At 39.0% G+C, this 19,367-nt stretch overlaps 1 protein-coding gene across 5 annotated transcripts in view; it reads left to right on the top strand.

The window, feature by feature from the left end:
* Positions 1-19,367, top strand: part of LOC126292290 (gastrula zinc finger protein XlCGF52.1-like) — a 352,295-nt gene that overhangs the window by 134,998 nt on the left and 197,930 nt on the right. For 4 of the 5 annotated variants that reach the window (XM_049986209.1, XM_049986208.1, XM_049986207.1 and 1 more), the window contains one exon: positions 9,480-9,529. In XM_049986209.1, the coding sequence (XP_049842166.1) occupies positions 9,480-9,529 (50 nt within the window). Of the gene's footprint in view, positions 1-9,479; positions 9,530-13,693; positions 13,719-19,367 lie in introns of those variants that run through there. The other variant, XM_049986210.1, reaches the window with a different exon arrangement.

Genomic DNA, 19,367 nt, shown 5'->3' with positions numbered 1-19,367 from the left:
AACAAATATACAGAAGAAAACAGGAGAAAAAATTGAAAAATAAATCCAACTGGCTGAGGAAGTCAAGGACATGTGGCATCAGGATAAAGTTGACATTATACCAATTGTACTATCAACTACAGGAGTCATACCACACAATATCCACCAGTACATCAACGCAATACAGCTACATCCAAACGTATATATACAACTACAGAAATCTGTAATTATTGATACATGTTCAAGTACCCGAAAGTTCCTAAATGCAATGTAACATATTCCGTACAGTTAAAAGGAAGTGACGCTTGATCAAGGCCCGTGTCACTTTCTATTTTTAACCAGACTTAACATCTGAGAAAGTAAAGAAATATTAATAATAATGATGCCTGTTGATAACTTTTTGAGAGCTCTCCAGGCCTTTAGATTGTGTAGATCATGATACTCTCCTAGAAAACCTCAAGTTTTATGATATGTATGGCCTTACACACAGGTGGTTTGAATCATATTTGACAAAAATAATGAAAAAGGTTGCGCTGAATAATTCAGTCAATGTTGGAATGGTACAAAATTTTAGTGACTAGGGTAAAAATCACCTAGGGGGTCCCACAAAGTTTAATTCTGGGTCCACTACTGTTCCTTATATATGGGAATGACCTTCCACTTAACTTTCAACAAGCAAAATTAGGTAGTTTTTGCAGTTGATACTAGTGTTATAATAAATCCTGTTACAGAGAAAGCAACAGAAAATTAGTAAATGATATTTTCCAAAGAATTATTAAGTGGTTCTCTGAAAAAAGACTCTCACAAAATAAAAAAAGACCACTACATTCAGTTCTGTACAACAGATAGAATCATACCAACCAATATAGCACACAAGCAGGTGTCAGTAAGTAGGTTAGACTGCTCCAAATTTTTGGGTGTACATATTGAAGAAAACTTGACCTGGAAGAAGCATATTACTGAGCTTCTCAAACAGTTAAGTTCAGCTACTTTTGCTCTTCATACAAATTTGTAAAAACAAATCGAAATTTCAAGCCTTTATTCTGTAAGTTGGTAAGCGTGCTACAAATAGTGTGCAGAATGGCCTGTAGGTGGCAGCATAGTGCAGATGCACACCTACCGTCACAGTATCAGTATAAAGATGGCTGCCCCACTTGCGACTTGCACCAGGGAAGAACAGTGTTCTTTTATTCGATTTTTGCGTAGTGAAGGTGTGAAACCTATTGAAACTCATCGACAAATGATAGGTTCAATATGGTGATGCACGTTTGTCACAGCAGCAAGTCTACGAATGGAGTAAGAAGTTTGAAAATGGTGTGACTTCAATGGAAGATGCTCCTCGTCCAGGTCAGGCACAACGCGTTGTGAATCCACAGAACAGAAATGAAGAGAAGGAGCAAGGAATGGCGCCATTCCTCATCACCAAAACCAAAGAAGTTTCGAACAGAACCATCAGCAGGGAAGGTTACGCTGACTCTCTTTTGGGACGAAAAAGGCGTCATTTTGGACCATTACGTGCCTAGAGGGACCACTGTCACCAGTGCATCAAACACAGATCTCCAAAAAAATCATCTGTGGCCTGCAATCAAATCAGAGCAACATGGGTTGTTGTCAGTGGGTGTCCATTTGCAACACGACAATGCATGACTGCCCATACAACAGTTGCAACAATCACAACCCGCATTTTTAGTGTCTTCCTTATCCACCATACTCATCAGACCTAGACCCAAGTGATTTCCATATGTTTGGACCACTCAAAGACACAATGGGAGGAAAGAAGTACACCATGCAGTGCATAAGTGGTTGCGCGGACTACCAAAAGAATTTTTTGTAAAGGAATTTATGCACTTTGTAAGCAGTGGGGGACTTGCATTGAGTGTGGGAGAGATTATGTTGAAAGTGACACAGCTTTGTACCACTTCTGCACAATAAATAGTATTTACAAAAATATTTAAGGTTTTCATTTGACTCACCCTCATAGCTAATCTTGGTAACAAATGTATCAATCTCCTGATATATTTTGCATATTTCCACTGAATTATGTCTTACAGAATATTTTTCTGGGTAACTCACAACTTAGAAAGTACAGATTGCTCACAAGTGACCAGTAAGAATAATGTGACCAGTAAGAATAATAAGAGCTAGGCATTTTAACAGTGCCTCCACAATACATATTTTCTCTAATGAAATTTGTCAGAAATAATCCATCACAAATTGAGAAAAACAGAGATGTACATACCTACAACACTAGAGGGGAAAAATGACCTCTATTATCCATTGTTATCGCTGTCAATAACTCAGAGAGAAGTTCCATATGCAGCAATAAAAATTTTTGATCATTTGCCCAGTAACATAAAATGTCTGACAGACAGTGAAGCAAGGTTTAAATCTAATTTTAAAAAAATTCTCCTTGACAACTCCTTCTATACCACCAATAAATTTCTACTTTAAAACTGCTAGCCAAAAAAAAAAAAAAAAAAAAAAAAAAAAAAAAATCTTGTTTTTTAAGTGTCGTAGCACGAGTAGGAATAAAGTGGTGTTCATTAATGTTAACTCTAACTGTATACGGCATACACTGCAAACGTACTCATTCTACATAATTTTGATAAAAGAATAGTTCAAATTATCTATGGAACATGTAACTACCTTTAATTAATTTGACAGAAATATTTCCTGAAAGAACACTGTGACCTGGAGTACACATTGTGTAACTGTTCTGTCATCGTGTGTGAAATACATATATGTCAGAATGGCACGTAGAAATGTAATTTTACTTATGTGAGATGCTGTATGGGAAGCACTGTTAGAAAAACTCAGTTGTGAATGTGATGTAAATGGCTTCCTGACGAAGTGACTCTGAAGCTGCTAATCCTTCAGCAGTTACGGGCAGTGCTGGGACTGACCGGTCCTGCCTCTCCTCCAGACGGCGATGAAGAAAATACGGTTGTCCAAAGTAAGACTGGTCATTGTTGGAACACAGGTGCCCCTAGTAGAAGAGACTAGCCAGTTGCTGGTAACATTGTAGTCCATATTCCGAGACAGGAAATAATGATTGATTTGTGAATAACTAACAATATCTCAAAATATTTGTGTAATATGTGCATTTAATTAAATGAATAGCATCTTCATCGAATCAAATGTTAAATAAAATTTGTAGATCTGGATTATTTTCAAGTTTCCTCACTACAAAGCTCCCATGACAGGTTTTTTTCTCGAATTTTTGATTGAAAAGTTACATGGCAGAGGTGAAATTAAATGTGTTTAGTATACGAGAGTCCAGTTTCATTATAAAATATTCTATATAAAGGCAGCTTTTCCAACAAATAATTGAGGGTCACGTGACTGTAGTGTTCAGTTCATGTGACAGTTTGAGGTGTACACTGCCAGGGTTAAAAACCAGTGAACTTTTGAAATATATGTGTTATAATGGACGTGAAAGTTTCAGGGAAAATATACCGTCACTGGTGATTGTGCAGCTTTACTGGCCCATTTAGTGAAGATGAATCACTGATTCCAGTTATATCAAACAACAAACATTGACTAGGGATAGTGCACTATCACTAGTGAATGTATACCTTCACTGCCAGGAGGTAAGGAATGTGAACCGTGGCTGTAATAACAAAAAAAGTTGTACCTCGAAAGTTGCATTTATCACCTCTAGTTTGAAAATATAGTCGTATTAAGTAAAATTCATTTACTGCAGCAAGGACGTGCACCTTGGCACTTTGAGTTTTACAACACAATTTTGTTTTTGCAAAAAAGTCTGAGTCTGACATTTTTGCTGGCACTTGCATTTGAAAAATCCCTGGCCGCTTGCCATCGAGTGAGACATCACGAGTGCCCTCAGGGCAACAGCTTTCTCTGCTGGAACTTCTTCCTCCTGAGATTATTCTTACAGGGCAAGTACTGAATTGGGACCAAACAAAATGTTGTAGTTGTAGCTGCAGTGGCTTATTGTATTGTCCCTTCTTTAATTATTTAAAAACAAACAATTTATTAACAATGTGTACGATTGGTTCAGCACACCACCTCTCGTCCCGATCCAGCATAAGCCGTAGGCCATTGTCTCGAGGACGACACACGACATTGAAACTAGCATCTCCTCTTCCTTTATCGAAGTCAGGATCTGGAACTCTCACAGTGCAGCCCTTTTCTACTGTTGGAAAATGGTTCAAATGGCTCTGAGCACTATGGGACTTAACATCTGTGGTCATCAGTCCCCTACAACTTAGAACTACTTAAACCTAACTGACCTAAGGACATCACACAACACCCAGTCATCACGAGGCAGAGAAAATCCCTGACCCCACCGGGAATCGAACCCGGGAACCCGGGCGTGGGAAGCGAGAACGCTACCGCACGACCGTGGGCTGCGGACTCTACTGTTGGAAAGCAGCGATCTGAACACTGCTGCATTCTTTGCGCTTGTTTTTCTAAGCACTTGTACACTTCAGCTCTATGTTTTTAATAGCACAAGTAGACTCATCTAAGTCAGTCGGGCAGTAGTCATTATTGTCAGGAATACTTTCTTTCTCTCTGTTCTCAACCTCTGTCCCTGTTGGTTTGTTATCCTTTTGCAATGGAGGTTTACTGTGATCATTATCCTGCAATGTTTCAGTTCCTGTCTCACTGCTAAAACTCACATGAATAATTGCATTTTCAAGGTCATCCTCAGAGTGAACGTTCATCAGTGCTTCAGGAGGCAAGCTTGTTGAAGACAAATTATTTTTAGGAGAGCAGACGAACATCACTTCATATGGAGATCTTTTAATTCGAAAATGTACAATACTATACTTCATTAGCTGCACATATCTTAATGCGTGGCTCCACTCCACAGTGTTGTGCTCCTGCATCCGTGTAGTTAGCAATTTTCTATGTCTTAATTTGCTTGCCTATGCCCATGAAGTGTGGACATCGCCATAGGTGGGAAAGCTTGCGTGCCTCAGCGATACAGATAGGCGTACCGTAGCTGCGACCACAATGTGGGGGGGTGTATCTGTTGAGAGGTCAGTCAAACGTGTCGTTCCTGAAGAGGGGTCAGTAGTTACAGGGGCAACAGTCTGGATGATTGACTGATCCAGCCTTGTTACAATAACCAAAATGGCCTTGCTGTGCTGGTACTGCGAACGGCTGAAAGCAAGGGGAAACTATGGCCGTAATTTTTCCCGAGGGCATGCAGCTTTACTGTATGGTTAAATGATGATGGTGTCCTCTTGGGTAAAATATTCCGGAGGTAAAGTAGTCCCCCATTCGGATCTCCGGGTGGGGACTACTCGAGAGGATGTCGTTGTCAGGAGAAAGAAAACTGGCGTTCTACGGACCAGAGTGTGGAATGTCAGATCCCTTAATCGGGCAGGTAGGTTAGAAAATTTAAAAAAGGAAATTGATAGGTTTAAGTTAGATATGGTGGGAACAAGACTTATGGTCAGGTGACTACAGGGTTATAAACACACAAACAAATAGGGGTAATGCAAGAGTAGGTTTAACAATGAACAGGAAAATAGGAATGTGGGTAAGCTACTACAAACAGCATAGTCAACACATTATTGTGGCCAAGATAGATACGAAGCCCACACCTACCACAGTAGTACAAGTTTATATGCCAACTAGCTCTGCAGATGACGAAGAAATTGAAGAAATGAATGATAGTCATGGGTGACTGGAATTCGTCAGAAGGAAAAGGGAGAGAAGGAAACTTAGTAGGTGAATATGGATTGGGGGTAAGAAATGAAAGAGGAAGCCGCCTGATAGAATTTTGCACAGACCACAACCTAATCATAGCTAACACTTGGTTCAAGAATCATAAAAGAAGATTGTATACATGGAAGAAGCCTGGAGATACTGACAGATTTCAGATAGATTATATAGTGGTAAGACAGAGATTTAGGAACCAGGTTTTAAATTGTAAGACATTTCCAGGGGCAGATGTGGTCTCTGACCACAAACTATTGGTTATGAACTGTAGATTAAAACTGAAGAAACTGCAAAAAGGTGGGAATTTAAGGAGATGGGACCTGGATAAACTGACGAAACCAGAGATTGTACAGAGTTTCAGGGAGAGCATAAGGGAACAATTGACAAGAATGGGGAAAGAAATACGGAAGAAGAAGAATGGGTAGATTTGAGGGATGAAGTTGTGAAGGCAGCAGAAGATCAAGTAGGTAAAAAGACGAGGGCTAGTAGAAATCCTTGGGCAACAGAAGAAATATTAAATTTAATTGATGAAAGGAGAAAATATAAAAATCCAATAAATGAAGCAGGCAAAAAGGAATACAAACGTCTCAAAAATTAGATCGACAGGAAGTGCAAAATGGCTAAGCAGGGATGGCTTGAGGACAAATGTAAGGATGTAGATGCTTATCTCACTAGGGGTAAGACAGATACTGCCTACAGGAAAATTAAAGAGACCTTTGGAGAAAAGAGAGCCACTTGTATGAATATCAAGAGCTCAGATGGAATCCCAGTTCTAAGTAAAGAAGAGAAAGCAGAAAGGTGGAAGGAGTATATAGAGGGTCTATATAATGGCAATGTTCTTGAGGACAATCTTATGGAAATGGAATAGGATGTAGCTGAAGATGAAATGGGAGATATGATATTACGTGACGAGTTTGACAGAGCACTGAAAGACCTGAGTCGAAACAAGGCCCTTGGAGTAGGCAACATTCCATTGGAACTACTGACGGCCTTGGGAGAGCCAGTCCTGACAAAACTCTACCATCTGGTGAGCAAGATGTATGAGACAGATGAAATACCCTCACACTTCAAGAAGAATATAATAATTCCAATCCCAAAGAAAGCAGGTGTTGACAGATGTGAAAATTACCAAACTATTAGTTTAATAAGTCACAGCTGCAAAATACTAACGCGAATTCTTTACAGATGAATGGAAAAACTGGTAGAAGCTGACCTCGGGGAAGATCAGTTTGGATTCCATATAAATGTTGGGACACGTAAGGCAATATTGACCTTAGGACTTATCTTAGAAGCTAGATTAAGGAAAGGCAAACCTACGTTCCTAGCATTTGTAGACTTAGCGAAAGCGTTTGACAATGTTGACTGGAATACTCTCTTTCAAATTCTGAAGGTGGTGGAGGTGAAATACAGGGAGCGAAAAGCTAATTACAATTTGTGCACAAAGCAGGTGGCAGTTATAAGAGTCGAGGGACATCAAAGTGAAGCAGTGGTTGGGAAGGGAGTGAGACAGGGTTGTAGGCGCTCCCCGATGTTGGTCAATCTGTATATTGAGCAAGCAGTAAAGGAAACAAAAGCAAAATTCGTTGTAGGTATTAAAATCCATGGAGAAGAAATAAAAACTTCAAGGTTTGCTGATGACATAGTAATTCTGTCAGAGACAGCAGAGGATTTGGAAGAGCAGTTGAACAGAATGGATAGTGTCTTGAAAGGAGGATATAAGATGAACATCAACAAAAGCAAAATGAGGATAATTGAATGTAGTCGAATTAAGTCAAGTGTTGCTGAGGGAATTAGATTAGGAAATGAGACACTTAAAGTAGTAAAGGAGTTTTGCTATTTGGGGAGCAAAATAACTGATGATGGTCGAAGTAGAGAGGATATAAAATGCAGACTGGCAATGGCAAGGAAAGTGTTTCTGAAGAAGAGAAATTTGTTAACATCCAGTATAGGTTTAAGTGTCAAGAAGTCGTTTCTGAAAGTATTTGTATGCAGTGTAGCCATGTATGGAAGTGAAACATGGATGATAAATAGTTTAGACAAGTAAAGAATAGAAGCTTTCGAAACGTGGTGCTACAGAAAAATGCTGAAGATTAGATGGGTAGATCACATAACTAATGAGGAAGTATTGAATTGGATTGGGGAGAAGAGAAGTTAAGTTTGTGGCACAACTTAACTAGAAGAAGGGATCGGTTGGTATGACATGTTCTGAGGCATCAAGGGATCACCAGTATAGTATTGGAGGGCAGTGTGATGGGTAAAAATCGTAGAGGGAGACCAAGAGATGAATACACTAAGCAGATTCAGGAGGATGTAGGTTGCAGTAGGTACTGGGAGATGAAGAAGCTTGCACAGGATAGAGTAGCATGGAGAGCTGCATCTAACCAGTCTCAGGACTGAGGACCACAACAACAACAACAACAACAATTTGCTTGCTCTACACTGCCTTGGCTCTGCACTGCCTTGGCTCTAACTGTGTCTTGGTTTATTGTGGACAATCTTAAAATTGGGCCATAGTTCAGTTAAGCTGCTCATTATTATGTTAACTAACACATTGCCATTTTCAGACTGGAATACTGAGGGAGTGCCCAACAACTTAAAAAGGTCAATAATGTTATTGTGTACCTCTTAAGCTGTTTTGGACTTCAGTGGCCTGAGAACAACGGATTCAGTGAGGTGGTCCTGACAAATCAATACAAATTTGTAATCTCCATCTGGTTGTGATTGGAAGTCAATGAGATCAACTAGACATCTGGAATTTAGCTCTTTGAACAGTATTGGCTTCACTACTATTCCTTTTTTCTGACCCTTTTGCTTTTGTAAATGAGGCTCACACAAAGTAATATAAATTTGGACATCTCGATATGTTGTATTACAGAACTTTGACTTCAAGTATTTCATCATTCGTTCGCATCCACCATGGCCAGTCATTACGTGAGCATCATGCAGAATATCATACAGTTCTTCATCAAAAACTGATAGTCATTTCCATCCCTCTTTCATCCAGATTTTAGTGATTTAGCCTTTCTGATAAGTGACTCATAGTTTTGTTTGTCCATGAGGACATAATTATAACTGAGATTTTTCCATTACAGTGTAAGGTGTTTGTAGAACTTCACTGATTCAACCATAGCTACACTGGTGTGAACCATAACTGCACTACTGTAAAACATAACAATAACGAGTTGACAGCAGTTACATTCATGCTGATCTGTGGTAGCATTGTTGGATGCACTGTTAACAACACAGGAGTGGCGATGGTACGCCTTCACTAGTGGATAATATACTACTGTACACTTTTTCTAGCTGAGTTCACCTTCACTAGTGGATTTTTTTTTTCAGTTTATGGTAAGCTCTCACTGATCATTTTAGTGATGGTGTATATCCACTAGGGAAGGTTTATCTTCCCTAATCTTCCACTTCAACTGTAACATATGTAAAGTAAACTATGAAATTTTAGTGGACTTTGCTGTGTAAGTGTGAAAAATTCTGAAATTGTTAATTTAACAGCCTATATTTACTGCTTGAGCAAACGCGTTATTTGAGACATGATGTACAGCGGGCTTCACTTTCATTTCTGCATCTACCTGTATGTTATTTGTAATGTTGTGTTAGAGAGAACATCCTTTGAAATGTGCTAGAAATTTCATTTCCACCATTGGAATACAATTTTCCTTACCTTTGCAGATGGTCCAGTTTTCAGCACCATATGGTAATGGCATATCTCCTTCTTCTTCTTCTTCTTGTTATAGTTATTATTTTTATTTTTATTACTAAAATATTATATTTAATGTTGTTAATCCTTTCAGGAGGTCCAAATTGAAGCAGAACCAACAAGTTGTGAGAGTGAACCAGAAAGGTATTCTACTGTTTCTTGTAGCTTTCCTTTTTTATTTTGCCCATTGTTGTGGTAGTAGTCATCTTCCTTTTATGCAGGTATCTAGTTCATCTGTGCAGTATGTTAGAACAACCAAGTGATACACATTTTGTAATGACTTGTATTATCATTGATTCAAAAATTCTATCTAGTTTCTTTCTTTCTTTCTTTCTTATATTCTTATATTCTTTAATGTGCGTATATGTTAACACCTTTTGTGGCAGACTATGGTCTACCCTTGTACAAGTATTTATACTCCATTTTTATTTTTTGTTGCCATTACTTTTTCAAATAATATACTATAACACACAATTTAGTACTCATAAATAGAAATGCCATTTATAACTTTAGCTACACGCAAGGGCTGTCTGGAAAGTACTCTTCATTTTCAAGTGCCCTGGGAAGTATTGGGGATGGGGGAGGGTGCAGTTGGAACAGTTCCTACACCCACAGGAAGTCTATGTTGTTTTTAATGTCACAGTGGCCACTCCTTAAGTGTGCGGACATCCACTTTGGTTTGTGTGTGGAAGGGGATAGTAAGGAGGCACTGAATGTATTGCCCATAAAACTCTGTAAATGTTGCAGACGTGAAATGGGTACCATTGTATGTGACTACTGATGTCAGTGGCATTTTGATGACAAAGACTGGAATTAATGTCATAAATATGCTTTCCCCCAATTCTATAATGCACCTGTCTCAAATATGGAATTTTTGAAAATGAGTCGATCAGTGTAAACCACAAAAGGGGCCCACAAAATCTATGTTAACCTCATCCCAAGAAACAAATGCTTGAGGCCATGAGGAGAAAACATTTGTGGAAGAAGCCTGTTGAGCTCTAGGATCCAAAATTTAGTGGGCCAGATGCTTCTTACCTTTTGCCGACCGGTAGATATTGTGGCGAGTGAGAATCTTCGTGCAGATGGTACCCCACTGTCCCACTTGCAGAAGTGAAAGCACCTTAATGCAGAGGTGGGTGAAAGGACCACACAGTAGGACTCATTGTCTGTGCCAAGTGGTAACGCACCATCTTGAGCTGTCCAGTGATGCCTTTAAGCAAAATAATCTTTCAATGCCATGTGAACCTAACTTCACTTGTTTCAGCACTTGATGACACATGTCCTCCTTTGATTTTTCTGAAACTGTTATTATAGCAATAGGATATTCTAATAATAAAATTATAAACAGCCAACCAGTTGCAATGGATAAAGAAATTCTTTCCTAGGTTTCGACAAATATAAATTTGTCTTCTTCAGAATGTAACCTAAGGACAATGAACATCATAGCTTACATTAGAAAAGTATGAAACTTCTAAGCCAAGAATAATTTTTTTAAGACAAATTAGAGAACTCTTGTATTGCAGAAGTATGACGACGATGACTGGTACTTACAATTTTACATTAGTAAGGACTAATGTACCATCGCCGTTTTTACAATTGTCGGCTTAGATCCATGTGTCAAAAATAAAATATAGCCCTAGAATTAGAGTTTGTCATGTTAATATAAAATAGCTCATGAATCTTGCAGAACTCACAACCTACTGAGTGTAATCGCTGAGTGTAGTTACTCTGAAAACAGGGCACATGTCACTCGTGCCAAGAAATGTGCCAATTGGCGTACAAAGGCAACATGTAAATTATCAGTATTAATAACGTCCTTAGGTAGAGTAACAATAAAAAAGGAAGGAAATTAACACTCCTGTTATAACAGTATGGGAGCATAGGTACAAATAATGTAGTTATACATAAAAAAGGCAGGTGGCACTTACACTGAGAAACTTATGCCCAGTGGCATATACAGCCAAAATTTAAAAAAAATTACATTACTATATTAGTGAAGCCCACAAACGGTATACATGTCAGAACTTTAAAATTGACAATAATGGCTCTTGTCAAGAAAGAATTACGAACACTGGTACACGATCCTGTTAATCCACATTCACAGGAAAAACTTTTTTTTTTAGAGCCAGGCAAAATCACATAAGGGCCGATGTAGTAGCAAACATGCATCATGACAAAACCACCATTACATAAGGGGTAGGGAGCTTAAAGCACTGAAGGTGCATCATAGCTTCCTGAGGAAGTAAACCACTAAGGTTAGCAGCAGTAATGTAATGCCATAAACAGTACAGGTTTAAAGCCTTTGAAAAATGGTCTACAAGCAAGGTTCAACTGGTCATTCAGTATATTACCATCCTTGAGCTCAAGATGTTTGAAAATTTGTAACTCTTCCCACAGATCCAATCTACACCCTTTGTCTTCTCTGTGTAGGATAACAGTGTCTTCTAAATGTTTTGGCGTATGACTAGCTATCAGGGGGTGTTCAGCAAAAGTAGAATTGTGTATATTCACTCCTTTTCTTCCTAATAGTTGTTCGTTATATCTTGTTTTAACATCTCTGCCTGTTTGACCAAGATAATATGGAGGACAGTTGTTACAGGTTAATTTGTAAACCCCTGAATTGGAAAACCAATCGCCGTTGATCTCTACTGAATGTACAAGATTTCTCTTTAAACTGTTATCTGTAGAGGAGGATATGTTACAGTTATATTTTTTCATTGGAAGATATTTTATCCTATATGATATATTGCCCAAGAAAGGAATAGAAATAAATTTTTTACCTTCTTTGCTATCAGTGGGGAGGTTGTTGCTCAAAGTCGAACAATTTTGAGAAGTTTTCTTACTGAACATGCAATCAATCATATTCTGATTGTACCCATTATCAACCGCAATTACTTTGGTGACATTCAATTCTTTTTGTTGATCGGCAGGTGATAAGGGAGTAGTTACCATAGAGCGAATGGCAGAATGAAAAAATGCCAGTTTATGAGCTTTTGGATGAGTTGAGTCAGCAGGGATGACATTATCTGAATATGTTTCCTTACGGAAAATGTTCAAATTGAAGGAACTATTCTGTATAGAAATTGTTAAATCAAGAAAGTTAAGTTCATCTTTTTCATTCTGAAGTTCTTTTGGAAAGAATTTTTTGAAGTTCTTTTGGAAAGAATTTTTTTCATGTAAACCATTGAAAGTATTGAAGAGAAGCTCTAACTCATGATTGGTTCCATCAAAAGCAATGATAATGTCGTCAACATAACGTGCATAATAACAGTTTTTGTGGCATAATTCTGAACTTGAATTGAAGAATGTTGTTTCCAGAACATTGATGAAAACATCTGCCAAAATACCAGCGAGGGGACTACCCATTGCTAAACCATCTGGTTGTATATACATTTACCGTTTGAATGTGAAGTAATTGTATTTCAAAACAACTTTAAGCAAAGTAATCAGTTCTGCAATCTGAATTTCACTTAGTTTTTTATGTTTTAGCAGATTCTTTTTTACAATGGCTATGGTTACATCGACAGGGACATTTATATAAAGACCGATGATGTCAAAGGAAACCAGTCTAGTGTCAGGTGTACATCTTATAGTTTGAATATTGTTGATCCATTCCTTGCTGTTTGTTTTCAAATATGAAAGCATCTTTAATTTCAAAATGGAGGCGCCTAGCGAGTGTCTGATGTAGGCTACCTATTCCATTCACTACAGGGCGATCTGGGTGATTTTGTTTGTGCAGTTTAAACTGACTTCTGAGCACAGGTGGTTTCAGGTTCATATTTATAAGCCATTTCTTTTGGAAGTCATTGAACAAGCTGACAGAAATAGCTAAAGTATGCCGGATTTCTTTTTGCAATTCCGCGATTACACTCAGTAGGTTGTGAGCTTTGCAAGATCCATGAGCTATTTTATATTAACGTAACAAACCCTAATTCAAGGGCTATATTTTAATTTTGACACATGAGTCTATGCTGACAATTGTAAAAGCGGTGATGGCACATTAGCCCTTACTAATGTAAAATTGTAAGTACCAGTCGTTGTCGTCATACTTCTGTAATGCAAGAGTTCTCTAATTTGTCTTAAAAAATTTATTCTTGGCTTAGAAGTTTCATACTTTTCTAATGTAAGCTATGATGTTCATTGTCCTTAGGTTACATTCTGAAGAAGACAAATTTATATTTGTCGAAACCTAGGTAAAGAATTTCTTTATCCATTGCAACTGGTCGGCTGTTTATAATTTTATTACGTGAAACCGTTGCTGTTGTGCAGCTATGTTTAAAATATTGATATTCTACTAATACATTGCAGGCGGTTTTAAAACACATGACCTCCTGTTGGATTCTGGTTGAGCTGGAGCATGAAGAGTGTATCCAGATTTGTGTGTCAGATGGAAAGCTTGGCCAAATTGTGTTAGTGATGTGCTATTAAGAATAAAGTGTAAAGCTGTAAACATTGAGCTGTATTAACTGGTAAGGAAGATCAAGAACCAAAAAATGGTTTGGTGTCTGTCATGAGGTGAAAACTGATGCCATGTGGATACATAAGGAATTTTTTCAATTGGCACATAATTCTGCAGTATGGAATTAAATGCTTTGGAAATATATACGTTAGAGTGGTTGAAACCATTTTGCTTATGGTGGTGTGACTGGCACGATAGAATATTGAGAGGCATCAGTGGTTTCCATGGGGAATATAGGGCTAATCAAGTCGCAGACTGTAGCTCTTGTCTGAGATAGCAAAATTTTTGTCACACTGTGATGACCATATGAACTTTTCTCCCTTCTTCAAAGATGCATTGAGGGATACAAAATCTATGCTACATTATTAATGAACCCACCATAATTGCAACACACAGGACTATTGTGTATCAGCTGTTCCAGATAGTACTGAAAAGCGGCAGGGATATTGGAAAATCCAAAGGAAAAGTCTGTGATGCTGATAAAAGCCAAATGGAATGATCAAAACAAAAAAACTGTTGAGACTCTAATCCCAGTGGACCTCAGATGGATTGACCTTCGGTTCTTTTTTACAAACTCTTGAGGGGGGAAGGAAGCACATGAAGAATGTAAGGTTCTTTGGTGCCTTATATTACCTTGGGTTATTGTGTGATGACACATTTTATTTTGGTTAATCGGATTCCTACTTCAGTTATGGCTTATTATAGTTGTATTTTCGTTTTCTTTTTTATCTTCTATTCTCTGATTTAATACTTCTTTTTATATTTTTTCATGTAGAAGATGTAGTACTGAGACATTTGCCCAGGTGCGACAGGGAAACCTCCAAAACACATACAGCCATCCTTATGACGTCACTTGTTCTGTGGCTACCATTTTCGGGGCCTCTGTGCACCATCCTCAGGCATCAGTGGCCAACATAACTGGTTTATACAGGCTACCTGTTACATGGTAGTCTGCGTAAACCAGTTAAGTAGACCACTGGTGCATCATGTATATGAAAAGTGTTAACACCGTCAGCATCAGTAAGGCCTGAAGATGGTGCATTGAGGCACTGAAACTGGTAGCCACAGAATAAATGACATCATAAGGATGGCTGTAGGTGTTTCATTTTCTTACATCTTTGGTACTTCATCTATCGGCACTGGTTTTAATGTTCCTTTGATGGGTCATGGTTGTGGTAGGTGCCTCTTTCTCAGTTGTGTTTGGTTGTTTTTAGGTGTTGTAGCTGACTTCAGGTATTCTTTTTGTTGATTGAATGTGTAAGTGAAGCTTATTGCCAGTGGGTATTGGATCCAACTTCCTGGTGAAGAATGATTTTGAAACTTCATTCGTGGCCTCAAACCCTTCGGCTTGTCTATCTGGGAGAATATTCATGAGAGTAATTGTTATTGCTCTTAGAACATCATCAGTGTTGGCATGCTGCTGTTCTGGCTTGGTTATGATTTTGTTGTGTGTGTGTGTCTATTTGTCAATGCACTTTATGGGCTCTGATGTCTGTTACTGTAGGTGGTTTTCTGCTCACTGAGCGTACTTTGGTGTCTGTGTGCAGTTGCTTGTCAGGTCTTTGAAGCTATAGCATCATGCACTGTGCACTGGCTGAGGCTGTGGCATATGGGGAGGGGTTGGGGGGGGGGGGGGGGGCTATACTGTGAAGGAGATCATGAAAATTTGTCTATTGTAGATTGATCTCTCGTTAATACTTGATTGTTTGGTATGAGTTCCAAGCTTTCCATGGAGTGTATCCATATGGCTCTCTTGTATTTGTAGCCCTGCCTCGTTAGTTCTTCGTCCACACCCTGTGATCTGATGTCAAAGTCGACTTTCTTAATCGGCATGCACACGCACCATGCACAGGTTGGGATTCATTTTTCCCCCCAGGATGTTCTTGTTCCTAGAGGACTGCAACTTGCTTCTGGCTGGTGCAGCATCAAAAATGCATCAACTTTTTGTTTGATCTCTCAGTGGTGACTGTTAATCATAGCCCTACAGTTTCTATGCAGAGCGAACTCTGTTATTTGTTGCACAACATTGAGCAGCTCCAGTGTGTACCAGAATGATTTCTGGAACTCCTCTTTTGTGAGATTTTGAACTAGCAGGGTTGTGAACCTGTCCTGCTGTTCAGGCCTTTCATTAACCAGTATTCTGGTTTCTTGCGTGTTTGGGTTTTGCATCCTACTGGTAGTGTTCTTTCTGCTTGGTATAAAATCTACAGTAATGCATGCAGTTGGTGCTTCCACTTCTGTTGCTACTTTTTGTACATATGTGGGCAGCTGCATTGGTTTTGCATGTGGAGCCGCGTTTGTTTCCTCGTTTGTGTCCACACGCATGGTTGTGAGTGTGTGTGTCGGGTTGCATTCGTCACACTTTGCCTCACTGGGGCTTGTGTATTGTTCCCTTTGTTCCTGGTTCACGAACTGCTTTTCTCCTTCTTCATTGTGTTAACATGGTAAGTGTGTCTACAAATGGCTCCTGTGTTTACCTAATTTTCTGTTTGCAGGCGTTCTGCTCTGACCCAAACTTCATCACTTCTGGCTTTCTGGAATAACTTTCCTATTTCTATTCTGTCCTACCAAAAGTACACCACCATTTTGTCTTTTGGAGCAAGAAATTTGTCTGGTTTACGATAAGACAAGACCAACTTGTTGAATTAGAAGTGCTGGCGCTCACATGTTAGCGGCACTGAAATCGAGCAGAGCAGCCGTACGCATTCAACTGTCACGACACCTCTCCTGCTACTGGACATAGCACTTGGCCATTTTAGTTTGGAAAATAAATCTTTGGGGACAAAGGGTCAGAAATGCAGCCGCAACAACTTGAGAGTTTGCTGCTTTAAGAGTCCCACAGAATCTAAGGGTGCTCTTTGTCTTCTGAACACCATCTAACAGGTACCCTGAATCTAGATGAGATGGGTGTTATTATGTTTTGTTCCTGTAGGTGGTTAAGTTCTGCCCTGACTGTCACAGAGGAAAGATAGGTTGGTTTGCAGCAAAATGGGTAACAGCAGTTGCTTTTACATGCATCTGGACTTGTGACATGTATTTGCTCAGCTCAACCCAGGAGAAGAAAAGTCTGAGAACTTTGTACATAATTCATTAACTGCTATGATAGGAACCTCATTGGATACTTCATAGATATTCTTGTTTATCGATGAACCAAAGTGATTGAAAGCATCTTAACTTTAAATGCTGCTAGTCTTCTGTGGACTAATGATGAAAAAGAAAATTTGTATAGCTACATATTTTATGTAATACTTAAACTTGTAATGTTACTTTTATCTGCAACCCATGTACACTATACAGCTTTATTTTCTTAGCAAATGCTTTTATGATGATGATGGAAGAGCTACATACATATTTCAGTCAATAATTGATGCAGGAGTTCCTGTGTCCACTTTAAACAACATTATTTTTCTAAGATCTGTAATTCTGTTAACAATCTCCATTTATTGTCCATTCCTGGATTTACCAATGTTAATATTTTATGCCCTGAATGACTGTTGTGCAACATTTTTGCCTGTAGGAGGAATGTGAGAGGTACAAACACTACCAGTGTGACCATGCAGCATTTCATTTAGCATTGTGGTGCGGTCTCCACAACTCTCTGAGTTCAGCAAAACCGTGGTGTCTGTGCTGTCAGTGCTGTTTACCCTTTGCTGTTTGTGGTATGAAGGTCACTGACAAGTTCAGTTTCTGTTTGCACAAAAAGAGGCAGTCTATAGACTATTGTCACAGACCTTTAGCATGAATGGGAATGATGAAGAGAGGGGTGAGAATTCTCAATTTGCATAAGCGACCACTACTGCTTATTTGTTACAAAATGACATTACAGTACCGTGCGGAGAGAATTTAAACATTTAGATGACAATAAAAGAACAAACAATTAAAATGATTGACAGATGGGATTCATTGTTCTGTTCATCAAAAAGTACTTTGTACTAAATTTGCAGGTATGAAGCACTTGAAGAAATTGGTGGTACAAATAGTAAAATCCTTGAAGTCACACACATTATTCCATTGTCACTCCCAACATTTTTCAATGGAAATGCACGAAGAGTATGGTGACTTCATATAAAGGCTTTGAAAACAGTGTATTACATTCTCCTACTTGAGTTGTTTTTGAGACCATTTACCATTTCAGTTGAAAACACCCTCTGAATGTGCAGATGTATCTGATTGACCTGCAAGGTGATTCTAGTTTTAGTGACAAATCTTTTTTTTTTTTACATAAATACTTCCAGGATGATAGGTTGCTTTCCTCAGGTAGATATTCAGAGTCTCCATAATGAGGCTGCAATAGTGCTACAATATGTCAATCAACATATTTGTGTGAAAGACCTATTTTCAATTACAAAACTAAATAAGTTCAGATTACGTGGCAACTTGAGTGCAAAGCTCTATGAAATTGTCTGGTCTGTCCATATGCTGACAGTTTGTACCAGATAAAATTTATATTATGCCTTCAGTGTGATCAAGTAAGGTAGTGCAGTGGTTAGCACACTGGACTCGCATTCGGGAGGACAACGGTTCAAACCTGCATCCGGGCACCCTGATTTAGGTTTTCTGTGATTTCCCTAAATTGCTTCATGCAAATTCCGGCACGGTTCCTTTGAAAGGACACGGCCAACTTCCTTCCCCACCCTTCCTAGTCCGATGGGACCGATGACTTAGCTGTTTGGCTCCCTCCCATCAAATCAACCAACCAATCTTCAGAGGGCCAAAAATAATTAATTGATACTGAAAACTTGTTTGTGATCTATGTCATTGACAAATGTGAAATATAAAACCAGGACACATGCAGTGCAACTCCACTGCCATTTAAATGTGGCACATTCGCTGTTCTCCCGTCTTCCCACTCCTCATGTTCAGAGTGGGGAGGTGGTGGGGGAAATGTGAAGTGAGGCTGATCACTTTGGCACTTGGGCTCAGGCACGGTCCACTACTCAAAATCATGGCCAGCCCTCGCCTGGGACATTGGTGGCCAAAGTGCAGTACAAAACACTCAGAACTTGTTGACAGCACAATGAAACACAAGGCACTCTTTCTCGTTTGTACAGCAGCCCATCTCAGACTTCAAGAGTACTCAGCAAGCATAAGTTATCATTTTTTCAGAATATCCTCAACTTGTACCAGAACTACACCTATCAAATAACCATTAGTGTCAATTTGATGTTCTGTCTTGGAATTCGCGTGATACAGTCCTTGGACTGGAGAAAGTCTCAGTGCCTCCTTATGGTCAAGGGAATATCTGTCTTGACTCTTGTTCCAGGAAAAATTGTCGTGTCTGTGCCTTGGTACAAAAGTTCTTTACAAATGGCCAATAGTATGAGCACATTCTGAGTAAATGTCTCACATCACAAATGTTCTGAAGAGTTGGAAAATCAGTGACTGCTCTAATTTTCTGTGGGTTGGGAGGTACTCCAAGATTTTTATTTCTTGGGCGACATGACGATTCAGGCTGAGACCTGCAATTCGAACACATTTCAGCACAGTTGTTTGGTGGCTTGTACATTTTTCAGAAGTCTACAA

Source organism: Schistocerca gregaria, chromosome 9 (assembly GCF_023897955.1).
Source record: "Schistocerca gregaria isolate iqSchGreg1 chromosome 9, iqSchGreg1.2, whole genome shotgun sequence".
NCBI classification, from domain to species: Eukaryota; Metazoa; Arthropoda; class Insecta; order Orthoptera; family Acrididae; genus Schistocerca; species Schistocerca gregaria.
Note: the sequence above shows the minus strand (reverse complement) of the source record. Positions and strands in the feature narration are given on the sequence as shown.